The following is a 12,515-nucleotide window of genomic DNA, read 5'->3' as shown; positions in this document are numbered from 1 at the left end:
TGTCTTTTTTTTTTTTTTTTGGTCCTGCCAGGTCAATTCTTGAACCAGGAAGCCAAACTCACAGAGGAATCCACAGCTTACAGTAGAAATCACACCATCAATCCTTCACACCCTCAGGCAGGAGAAGGAACATTGGAAACTGTCCTGAAGGTGAAAGAGCACCATGTCCCAGTGGTCTGGAAACAAAGGAAGATTTACAACGGAGAAGAGCAGATAGACTGCTGGTTTGCCAAGAACAATGCAGCCAAGCTGATCGATGGGGACTATAAAGACTACTTGGCAGCTCACCCCTTTGACACAGAGATGACCATGTCCTGGAGATCTGAAACTGGCAGCCAGAAGGGCGGGACTCCATGAAAAGGAAGTGACTTTGAGGACACCGTGGTGCACACAGCTGTTCTTGTTGCTTGTGCCTGCCTCAGCTCTTGCACTGAGGCATTCCATAGCCTGCCCCTAGTGGAGAGGAGGTCTAATGTCTGCTTGAGCACAGAGTAGGAGCAGGAAGCTTGAGGGAACCTATTTCCTTCTCTTTCTTCTTCCTAGTCTTCTCTTCCCTCACTTCTCCATCTATATTAGCAAAAAATGATAATGCCAAGGAGAGAAAACTCATAGTCAAAAGTAAGGGAATTCATATCTTTTCATCATCTGGATTGTCCATCTCATAGCTGATTAGAACTCTTCCTGATGAATCAAGCTTGCTGTGAAATTAATTTGCTCTGTAGCAATGGCCAGATTTAGATGCTCTGTTTTGTGCCTTATGCCCACGCACAGCAATTTCTCCTTCTAGTATTGTTGCAGTTTCCAGATGTGTGGCTAAGCTTTTCTTTCAAGGACCACTCCCTGGAGCCACTGGTCATGCAAATAGCATATAACTTGGATCACTGCAAATGATTAGCTCTTTTCTTAGGAGAGGATTTTTTTTTCTGCTGTGGAATCTTGCCCTTAAAAATTATTTTTTCCTTTAAATATATTGGTTAAAAATAGAAAAATATATCTTGGATACCAACTTCTTTTCTAAGCAGCTTTGTAGAACACTTCACTTTGCGGGTAACTATTCTGCAATTGAGTTCAATAAGCTGAGGGTGGATGACTTATCTTGGTCCTAGAGAGCCAGCCAAATTCAATGACAAATTGTAGGCAGGATATTCTAAAGCCTTTCCCATAGTTCCTAGGCCTTGCCTTTCGTCTTCTAAGAAATGGCTGGCCGTTTGACATGGGAGATAGGGTGCACAAGCAAGCCCATCACCTACCTACAGGAATTTTGCTTATACTTAGCAAGGGGCCTGCTCGTGCTTAGAAAATCTAAAAAGACTTCTCACATCTCGGATGCCTCAAAGCCAGGAAATCAGTGAGCAAAGGTCTTTGGTTTTGGAACTTACACAGATCTGATCTGCCCAGAAAACGTGACTATAAAGAGGAGGGAAGAGGTTTCATTGACGGTCCCTCAGCCTCCATCCATAGCCTCTTTCTGGTCACTGATTTGCTATGTCTTCTCAAAGCCATGCCTGAGGTGCCTGCTGGGAGCTCATGGACCGGGGTTTGGTGTGGCCAAGCAGCAGAGAAAGCAAGAATGTGGTCAGAGGAAGAATCATCTGGTGTGGGCCAGAGTGGAAAGCTTTTGTGCTGTCCTCCTTGGTAGCCTTTTCCCTTGGCACAATGCCAGGGCAGCTTCTTCATGTAATGGAAAGGCATGCTTAGCACTTGGATAGAGACGGGCATCGAGAGAATTGTTTATCATCTTTACCTTCCCATGGGAAGCACTAGAGCAGTGAATGACCTCCCCATGTCCTGCTGGACCCAGAAGCTGGAGAAGCCAGTTAGGGCTGGATGTCTGTTGAGTCTTCTTTCTGAGGCTCCATCTCTGTCTGCTATGGGAACCCACCAGGCTGTGGCCCTTCAGCTGTGTTATTATGTATCCAACTCCTGTCTTCCCAGCTGTCTGTTTTCATGCCAGCAATTCCAAGAAGACCATCCCATATTGCTGACAGATGTTCCTTATTTTAGAGCTCAGAGAAAGGAGGACATGGAGCCAGGGCTAGGCCAGTTCTGGGCCTGGTCTGGCTCCCTGGGTCATTCCTATTATATAAATCTCAGCTGGGCATAGACAGCCCCACAGCTGAGAGGCCAGTCCTCTGGGGGCACACTTGAAGTAAGGATATGTTGTTCCAGGTGTTGGCCTCACCCTGGGGGAGGAGGATATTATTCGTCAAAACCAGTTACTATCATTCTATTTCTACTTCAAGTGGATACCCACTGCTAGTTGCCTATTCAGAAAACCAAGTAAATCAAAAAAAAGTATCAAAGACAATGTCTTATTTTAATAAGTTCTGTATTTACTTTATACATATACTACTTTTCTTCTACCTTTTCTACGGTTATAAATCTCCCTTCTGACCCCCTTTTCTCTCATTCTTTTAAACAAAAATTGTTAAGCTTTCTGTTTTAGCTGGAAATTTATATCTATGAACCCTGAGTTCCAATCTAATGTTACACTGAAGACATTCTCATTGACTGAAAAATGTAGTGTTGTTGTTATTGTTTTTAAATCAGTCATGTGTGTTCTGGCTAGTAAGTTGTCCAAAAAAATGCATAGGAAAGAACTGTCAGTGGGGAAACTGAGGCACAGCGCAATTCAGTGATGTGCCTAAATTCTGTAAAAGGATTAGTGTTAGGGTACATCAGTAGGAGTTATCTTGTAGCTCTGACATTTTACCATCTGGTCAATTATTTATTTTCCTTAAGGATACACACACACACACACACACACACACACACACACACACACACACAATGAATAATTGAATGAAACGGAAAAAGTATTTCCTGTTATATCAAATAATATAGAATAAACATTCCCCACACACCCCTGTGAGGTGACATATTTCCCACAATCTCTTTGAAAGTTTACCATTCAAGCCATAGAGATGGGACATTTGGGAGAATTAACATTTCAGCCCTCTGTCAGAATTAGGCAGCTGTCCTGAGGATGCAGGGAATTGGACTGGAGATTGGACAGAGTGCCTTTTTCTTCAGGATTAATAGTCAATATTTACTTGAATGGAGATTTTAGAAGTGGGCTAGGAACAGAATTGTTCCTAATTTGTACCGTCCCAATTCACCTATTTAAGCCTAAATCCCCAATGAGAGAGATGAGGTATTTTGAAAGTAATGAGATCCTGCAGACAGAGCTCACTTGAATGGATTAGAACCCTTTGAGCAGTCAGAGCAGGGACAAACTAAATTTCCTCTCTGCTGTGTGGAGAGAGCACATAGGAGAACATCCCTGTGTGAAGCAGGAGCTGGTGACAAAACACCAAATCTGTTTTCGTTTTGATCCTGACATTACCAGCCTCCAGACCCGTGAGAAATAAATATTTGTTGTTTATGCCCCTAGTCTGTGATTGTTTAACTATGTCAGCTCAGGCTGATTAAGACATGAAATCATTCCAAATATGAACTCTTCTTCCTTTCTTTTAGCTTCCCAGGATATACACAGGGAATGATGTAATTAAAATTTCAAGGACTCTTGGAACCCTAAGAACGCAATCCAGCTAAGATAAACAACAAAATAAAATAACAACACAGCTAACCAAATACTGAGACATGTAACTACAAATATTTGTTTTAAATAATAAGTAGAGTGCAAAATAGTTCGTGTTTCAAGAGACATCTTTCTTAAACAAAAGTTTGTAAGAAAATGCTGTCTAAAAACAATGTGGTATATTTATTTTTTGAGAGACAATGAAATCAGGGCTACTGAGAATAAAACTTGATGATTTGAACAGCATTGCTTACTTGTAGGAATTTCTGAATGTCAGTCCTGAACTGCATAATCACATTCTTTCACAATGGACAGGATATATGTGGTTCCAAGAGATTATAAATGGGGCTGAAATTTTTCTACTGCCTAGTATTTTTGGCTGTATTTCTGAAAATGTTTAGATAGGTCTACAGACAACAAACACCATTGTGTTGCAATAATACAAGATTGTATTCTAGACATAGCAGGATATTTTATATAGCACCATATATAATAATAAACAATACTGGCTAGGTTTGCCTATGTATCTGCATTATGTTCACCAATGACAAACACACTTTACAGCTGGTTTTTCTCGTGCATCCACACAGGACAGACATAAGATGATATGGCAGTAAACAGCAAATTTTCAGCATCCATTATCTGTACCCTCATAAAACTGTAATACATGGTAAAGTTTTAAGTCTTTTCATGCTTTAGTATGAAGGAACCCTGGAAGTCCAAACTCCTCTGTCACTTTCTTACTGGGTCATTCATTTGCACACTTTGCCTGTCATCTTGCTTGGTGAGTTTTTCAGGGTGAGGGGTTCAGGCTTAGATTGTGACCCTTCTTTTGTTGCCACCTTCTAGTCCACTGTTGGGAGTTAGACTCAGCTTGAATTTATCATGGAACCATATTTCACACAACACCTTACATTACTATGTCAATCCTATCCTTTGTTCTTTACTGGGGTTGGGAATTTGAACCCAGGTCCTCAAGCTGGCTAGATAAGACCGGTACTGCATGAACCACACCACCCGGAATTTTGGTCTTGAAATATGATCTCACCGACTTTACTCAGGCAGGCCTCAAACTTAGCTTATTTTTGATGCTGCAAATAAAATTGAAAGTGTGTGTGTGTGTGTGTGTGTGTGTGTTGTCTTCATTTCACAGAAGGCCAATCTCAAATTAATATTTATTGACTCAATGCTGTTCTTGAAAAGCCTTAATTAATTGTACTATTTTTCAAAACAACAGCTGTGTTTGTGCAGAAGAAGACCTAATGTCCTGATGGCTTACTGACAAACATAGGCAGGAAAGGAAATGATGTGGAGGTGTTGGTGGAAGGCCTGGCCCGGTAGCTCAAGTGGTAGAGCTATAGCCTTGAGAAAACCCAAGGACAGTGCTCAGGCCCTGAGTTCAAGCCCCAGGACTGGAAAAAAATGTCCAGCATCATAACAACAATAATAACACTAAGGTCACCAGTCAGCTAAAAGGGACAGATAGGAACTTTGACATGTGGTGGCTAAAATCTCATCTACCCTGAATATTTGAAACAAAATCTAGAGATTCTCTCTATCCTCCAAAAGCACAAGTTAACCACCATTTTTTCCCAAAACTACCCACAACAAAAGGCCTTTTATTGCCACCTTTCAGAAGCATCCAAACTCAGAGGGCTACTTCCTAGCCCTGTGTCTTGATGTAACCCTAATTCTTCCAGCAGGGTCCTTGAATAACCCTCACCAACCAGTGTGCCCCCACATACTAGTTTCTTTTAGCAAGCAGAGCCTTCTTCTAGGCATAATACCTAGGATTGTTTCTGGGTTTGTCTCCTTTTTTCCTTACAATTCTTCAATTACTTTCCTCCCTAACACTTTGGCATTTAAGCCACTATGATTCTCAAGACCCGCCTGTGAGGTCAGGGAAGGTGAGGCTACTCTTTCTCATTTCTAGGGTCACCGTGGGAGCTCACTCCTTCCGCCCCCCTCACTGGCCACACAGCCAGTTCCCAGCTCCATTTGCATGGTTTCTCCAAGAAGTAAACACCTTGGCGCCCTTCTTTAGCCCAGCTGACTAGAATTACAGCTCAGTGCCCTTGGTAAGAAAGGGAGAGCAAACCCCAGCAGGCTAAGAAAGAGCAGATTCCTGTCCCCACGCTGTAGGTCCCAGGTGGCTGTTGCTGGCCTGCTTACTGAGAAAGAATGGAGTTTATTATGTAGAGGGTAGAGAGGGGGGCCTAGAGGTGTTAAGCAGAGAAAACGGGTTGAAATTCAAGTTGAGGTGATGCTGGCAGCCCGGCGCCTGCTGTTAGACAGTCCAGATGAGCCCTGATAAAGCCCGGGCACTTTGTAACACTCCTCATGAAGGCCGGAAATTTTAGCACTCCAGGGACTGGGGAGGGCACTTCAGGAGCTGTGTGGGAAGATAGCACTGCAGGGATGACTGCCAGAGAGGCAAGGGAGAGGCAAGCCTCACTCAGGACCCCAGGGGAAGCCATGCAAGTTCTGACACAACAGGGTTCCTGCAGGGCTCAGGCAAGGGCCTATGGGGAAGGTGCTAAGTCTTTGAGCACCCAGAGTCTGGAGGTTGCCACTGTCTTGGGGTATCTGGCTGCCAAACTCTTCCAGATCAGCCAGAGAGAACCTCCCTTGGGAGAGTTTAGGCAGCAGCCTTACAAATACTGATTTGTCCCTGTGCAGTCTTGGGTGTTTAGGAGAGCACCCTTCTTAGTGGTATTCAGATTCTGTCTAGGAACTGTGGTGTAACTATGTTTAATGTAACGGAAGGGGAATTAAGGTGACTTGTCAGAGAAATGTCTGTATGTTCTTATTGATAAGAGTATTTTAAAAACCGGGAGGTACAAACAATCAAAAGTCAATTGCTGGACAAATGAATAAGCCAGATGTGTGAAATAGAAAGAGAGGACACCACGACAACACACTACAACATACGACAAATTTTGAGGCCAGGAGGCGAAATGGAATTAGCCAGTTGCAGAAAGACAGTCACAGAATGACTGACTCCCCATCTACCCCACACAGTAAGACAGAGAGGAAATAGTGTGATGATCTGCCAGGGATACTGGTGAGGAAAATAGTTATTGTTTAGTGGGTACGGAGCTTCTGCCTTGTAAGATGAACAAATTCTAAAGACCTGTGGTTTGACCCTGTGACTTTGCTTATTGCCAAGTAAAAGCAAGTCCCAGTACCAGCACATGCACATACTTGTGAGTGTGCACACGGGCACACACACACACACACACACACATGTGGTATATTTTTACATTTTTTATGGTTAGTTGGAAATAAGAGTCTCATGGACTTTCCTGCCTCACTAACTTCAAACATTATTTTTCAGATCTTAACCTCCTCTGTACCTAGGATTACAGGAGTGTGCCACCAGTGTACCACTCATTACATATTTTTCACTACAATAAAAAGTGGAGAGACGTGAGCCTAATAGAAAAAATAAAGCTTGACAAATTACCCACAGATAAAATTATAGAGAAAATAGTAAATGATGTAAAAGTTTCAATTAAATATTACCTAACAGAATCTATCAACCTTCAAAATAGTATATTAAAATGGTTAAAGTCCACAATGTTTTATTTTGTTTTGTTTATAAATGCTCTGAGTTAAAGAACTCTCAGAGAAAATCCCCAGGGGCTGAGAAGGATGGAAAGCAAAGAGGGAAGGGCTGAGCAGAGAGAGTTGCACTGCCAGGACCACCCAGCCTCTCCAGCAGTGGGCAGGAAGAGTCCTGGGGCTTCCCAGACTATGGGGGTCTAGCTTGGTACAAAAACAGAGATCACCTGTCTGAACTGTGTGTGAATCTAGTGATTAATGCAGATAAGAATCTCACAGTCTTTAGTGCTCAAGCTGGCTTTGAACTGCCTCCTGAGTAGCTAGAATTACAAGTGTGAGCCACTGTGCCTGGCTTATTTCTAATTTTCTTAATCAAGATAATACACCTTCTCCCAGTTGCTGGGGCTGCAATACTGAAGGTTTAGTCTTTTTTTTCCTTCCTTCCTTCCTTCCTTCCTTCCTTCCTTCCTTCCTTCCTTCCTTCCTTCCTTCCTTCATTATTGCTTTTTTGTGTCAGTTCTGGGGCTTGAATTCATAGCCTGGACATTGTCCCTGGGCCTTTTGCTTAAGGCTAATGTTTTGCCAACTGAGGCACAGTCCCACTTCTGGCTTTTGGTTGGGTAATTGGTAAGAGTCTCAAGGACTTTCCTGCCTGAGATAGCTTCAAACTATGATCCTCAGATCTCAGCCTTCTGAGTAGCCAGGATGACAGGTATAAACCACAAGTGTCCAGTGGTGGTTGAGGCCCAGTTTACATGATTGTATGTAGTCCCCTTTTCAACATGTGACCACATGATGTTTGTTGTGTCCTAACATCTTATTATTTTTAAAGGCACTAGTCACATATGGTACACCTATATAATCTCTATATTTTTTCAAATATAGTCACCTTCTAAGGTGTTAGGACTTAGGTCTTTAATACATGCATTTAGAGGACATGATATAATTTAGTATACAGGCATAAAGGCAATTATAACATTCTCTATCATCTATCTTTATATACATACATGTGCGTGCATGTGTGTGTGTGTGCGTGTGTTGTGCAAAGGGGTTTCATTGTGATCACTCCGCACATGCATATAAACTCACCCTCTCTTTTACTCATTCTTATCTTATGTCTTTAAAAACAATTTGAATAGGTTTCATTATTCTATTTTCATATAAGCATGTGAATTACTTTTACCTCATTTGTCCCCCATCATCCTTAACACTCATCTTCCACCCTCCTAATGTTTTCACAGATACCCCAAATAGTCCCTCTTCTTTATTTTTCATTTCTCATGAGATGAGACCCATGTATGTTCTTACTTCTAAAGTTATTCAACAGATGTGTTCAGATTTCTACTTGTGTAGTTCAACAACTAACGGCTAGAAAGGAATGTTTTCTCTTTCATTTGAAGCTGGGCTGATAGCCTTCCATTTTTAACCACACACACAAAGCACAGTTTGTCTCCAATGATAAAAATAATACATGCTCTTTGTTTAAAAAATGAAAAATCTTGGAAAAGATAAAGATGAAAGCAGGAATAGATTTTTATTTTTTTGCTTGATTCAAAGGAGTATTTTAGGTGCTTTTTAGGGGGGAGGCATGTTTTCAATAGAGATCCATTTCCAGGAGATTATCTATATGAAATAGAACACTTCATCTGACAGTTTAAGTACTCCAAGCCAGTAAATGGCAAAGAAAAGTCTCAGAAGTGAGATTCAGGGCAGGGGTGGAGCTCAATGGCTTTCCCATTTTGAGGGATGCCCTGGGTTCACTCCTCAGTGCTGAGGGAAAAAAATGAGATTTAGCCAACTTTGAGAAGGAGTTGGAAAGCCCAGTAGTCCTACATGATGGGATTATTACCAAAATTTGGGTCCAGGACCTCACTACTGAATGTCTGGTCCTCAAAACAGACAATGTGGCATCCTAGTGATAAGAGCACTCATTGAGCTTCCTTGTCCTATCTGAACAATATCTGATGACGTGAACTGGAAAATCATGTAACCCTTGGAAAACATCACCCCCTCCTCTGTAAAGTGAAGATGCTACCAACTATGCCCAGCCTGTGCAGAGAAATCAGTGAATGAATGTAAGGAGAGAGCCTGGTGTCTTATTTAGCATATACTAAGTGTTCAAAAAAAAAAAAGATGGCTGTCTAGCCAACACTGTCTAGTGAGCAGGATTTCTCTCCAAAGGAAATGTGTGGATGGTTGAGTCATGGCCAAAGCCTCTGGATAAAGAGGATGCACGTCCTATTCTCATTGCTGAAGAAATGTGTAAGTATAAGAAATGTGTAAGTATAAGAAATGTGTAAGTATAAGCTCTTTGTTTTGTTTTGACTTGGCATCTAATGCCATGATCCTTCTGTTTCAAGCTATCAGTCTCTTGGGAAATGGGGGCTGTGTGGACTGTGAGTGCATGGAGTAAGACTCATTCTATTCCAATGGCTCTGCTCCTCTGAGTGGGAAGGGTGCAACTCCCAGGACCCTATGCCAGAAAGACCTGGAATGTGACTCTCCTGAGAATGGAAACCCATATCTTCCCAAGACACCAAAAGCCATGGAAGACACTCTATCCCCACACATTGTTCCAGATGATATTGTTCACAGCCAGAGAAAATGAGATCCAGTGATAGGACTGAGTAAACCCTTTGCCTGCTAATCAGAGGAGGAAAAAAATAGCTCTAGCTCTGCAAACCACGGGAAGGAATCAGAGCTTGACAGGGGAAACCCACCCATCACCTGTGCCTAACATGGGGTGTGCATACCTTAATCCCCTCTATTGCATAACTGAAGACACTGAACTTCTACCTTAGTCTTGTTCTTTCAGCTGGAGCTTCAATAAAACCCTAGTTATTTCTCATTTATAAAGCTGAGACTTTCTGCTTAACATTTTTTGCATGATTATAGCTTAATCTCTACATTTCTTCCATAGGAAGAAAGCCTTCAAGTAATATCTAGGAAGCTTGGAATTCTATCATATATATATATATATACATATATATATATATGTGTGTGTGTGTGTGTGTGTATAAATGTGGTGTGTGTGTGTGTGTATAAATGTGGTGTGTGTGTGTGTGTGTGTGTGTGTGTGTGTGTGTGTGTGTGTGTGTGTGAAGCTAGAAACCCTCCAGGCTGGCCCAGGCTGTAGAATGCCCCAAGTTTCCTCCACCCTTGAAGAGGACTACTAGCATGGCAATAAACTTTTTGTGTGCCCTGACTACAAACTGGTTATTGCTGTGAAAATCAGTCTCCATTAGAGAAGGAGGAATCATTCATCAGCACATGAATTCACGAGATATGCAGAACACCTCAGAAAATTCAGCTATGAGATTACATGCCTGTAATTTTAGCTACTCAGAAGGCTGATATCTGAAGATCACAGTTCTAATCTAGATCAGGCAAGAAAGTCCACTAGACACTATCTGCAATTAACTACCAAAAAGCCATAAGTGGAGCTGTGGCCCAAGCAGTAGATTGTTAGTCTTGAGTGGAAAAAGCTATATTAGCTTCTCACTTGATGTGAAAACTTGGCTTGGCAGTGCCCCACACCATGAAGTCCACATGGAAATAGGACACTTAATTTCAAGAATTGTAATTGCCTGACAATAATCATCTCAATAACTATTTCACTCATTATAAGAAGAAATGGAAGCCAGAGAAGAAAATGTGTTCAAGTTTTTTACACAACTTGTCAGGACACGACTTAAACTCCAGACTCCTGACTCATTGGACTTTTGGAAAATGGTTCTGATTATTTGGGCAACAAGCCTTTTCTCCACATAGTTGAGCAAACTCCAAATCAGCCAGGACTGAACACAGAACCTTCTCTAGTCACCATGACCCAGATCAAAACCGGCAAAAGGACATACACCAAAAATGTTTGGATGTTTCCAGAAGTTAGGGGGGATATTTCATTTCCTCAAAAACAGAGGCAAGGGCAAAGTGCGGAGGACTGACTTTAATTCTGGTAAGCCTTGTTTTGAGAATGTTATTTCTTATGCAAGGGAGAGAAGCTTGTTCTTACTTTTTTTGGGGGGGGGGGTCAGTCATGGGGCTTGAACTCTGGGCATGGACACTGTCCCCAAGCTCTTCAGCTCAAGGCTACCACCCTACCCTCTGAGCCACAGCTCCACTTTGCGTTTTAGAGTGGTTAACTGAAGCTAAGAGTCTCACGAAATTTAGTACCTGTGCTGACCTTGAACTGAGATCCTCAGATCTCAGCCTCCTGAGTAGCTAGGATGACAGGCGTGAGCCACTGCACCTGGCTCCTTCCTTTTTTTTTTTTCCCTTCTTTGTGGACACAAAGAGCGCAGGCTCTCCCATAACTTTCAGTCTCTCTGCCTTGGGCTCCAGAGTACTGGGATCGTAGGTATGCACTATATCTGACTCTTTGTCTCCCTCATAACCCACCTTTTTCCAAACTCTTTTTACATAATCTTGTTCCTTTTATACCACGGTCCATGCATCATTATGCTTAGATTGTGTCATTGTTTCCCAGCACCTACCCCTGCTCATCTCTTCAGGGTTGCTTCACTGTTTCAGAAGGATCAAGCCAGTGGTGGGCACTGCTGAAATAGATGCTTCTCCCCTCACCCCAGTTGTTTCTGCATTGACAAGGCCAGCCTGAGGCCTTGGAAGAAAAAAAATCCAACTTAGTTTCCCCTGGGGCTCTCTCATGCTGCCATGAAACTTCTAAGCCCACTGGGTTCTAAGGAATCTCATTCATTAGAAATCACTTTAAGGCTAAACAGGTCTCTGCCTGGGCCACATGTGGGAGGATCAGATATCTGATGGCTGCTGAGGTGGGGAGCAAGGACGCAGAGACACATGTGGTGACTAGAGGTTTCAGGAAAGAACTGGAGCTTTCCATTATCCTTGGGTTCCTGCGTAATGCAATCTGAAAATCAATTCTCATTAAACACAAGTGATACTAACACCTCTGACAGGTTGCATCTTAAGTGATAATTAAAAGCATATTTCCTGACACTTAGCTGCTGTGAAATGCATCCCTATTTACGCCACAGAGGAGGCCTCATGCTAAGCCCAGGGGACCCCATCAGCTCCCCTAGGAAGCTTCCTGGTTTCTGGATTGTCATTCACTATTTTAACCCTGTTTGATTTGCTCAAGTGAAATAGAACATGGCACTGGCACTTTCCCTTTCCAACTCCACCGACAGTCCTTCAAAGCCCCTCCACATTGTCACAAGTCAGTGAATGAAGACTGTATTTTACTCTAACGTGACCCACAGCTCCATTCATAGATGGAGTTTATTTATTCCCAATTAGATCCTCCTAGGTTCCACAAGCCTCCATCAATTAGAGAGAGACATGGCAGCTGTGATGTAAAAGCTTTCGTTCATATGTCAGAGGGCAGAATCTGAGTGCTAGCGATAAGGAAGCGTAAGTGGGTGCTCAGAGGCCC

At 42.4% G+C, this 12,515-nt stretch overlaps 1 protein-coding gene across 1 annotated transcript in view; it reads left to right on the top strand.

Annotated features, from left to right (window-relative positions):
- The window catches only part of Itih5 (inter-alpha-trypsin inhibitor heavy chain 5), a 59,480-nt gene extending 55,693 nt beyond the window's left edge, over positions 1-3,787 (top strand). Inside the window, exon 14 of the mRNA XM_090318860.1 lies at positions 32-3,787. Coding sequence (XP_090174986.1) covers positions 32-357 — 326 coding nt within the window. The 3' untranslated portion in view covers positions 358-3,787. The remainder of the gene's footprint in view (positions 1-31) is intronic.
- The last annotated feature ends 8,728 nt before the right edge of the window (positions 3,788-12,515 follow it).

Source organism: Megascapheus bottae, chromosome 26, assembly GCF_031878675.1.
Source record: "Megascapheus bottae isolate mThoBot1 chromosome 26, mThoBot2.hap1, whole genome shotgun sequence".
NCBI classification, from domain to species: domain Eukaryota; kingdom Metazoa; phylum Chordata; class Mammalia; order Rodentia; family Geomyidae; genus Megascapheus; species Megascapheus bottae.
This window is presented reverse-complemented; position numbering and strand designations above follow the sequence as displayed.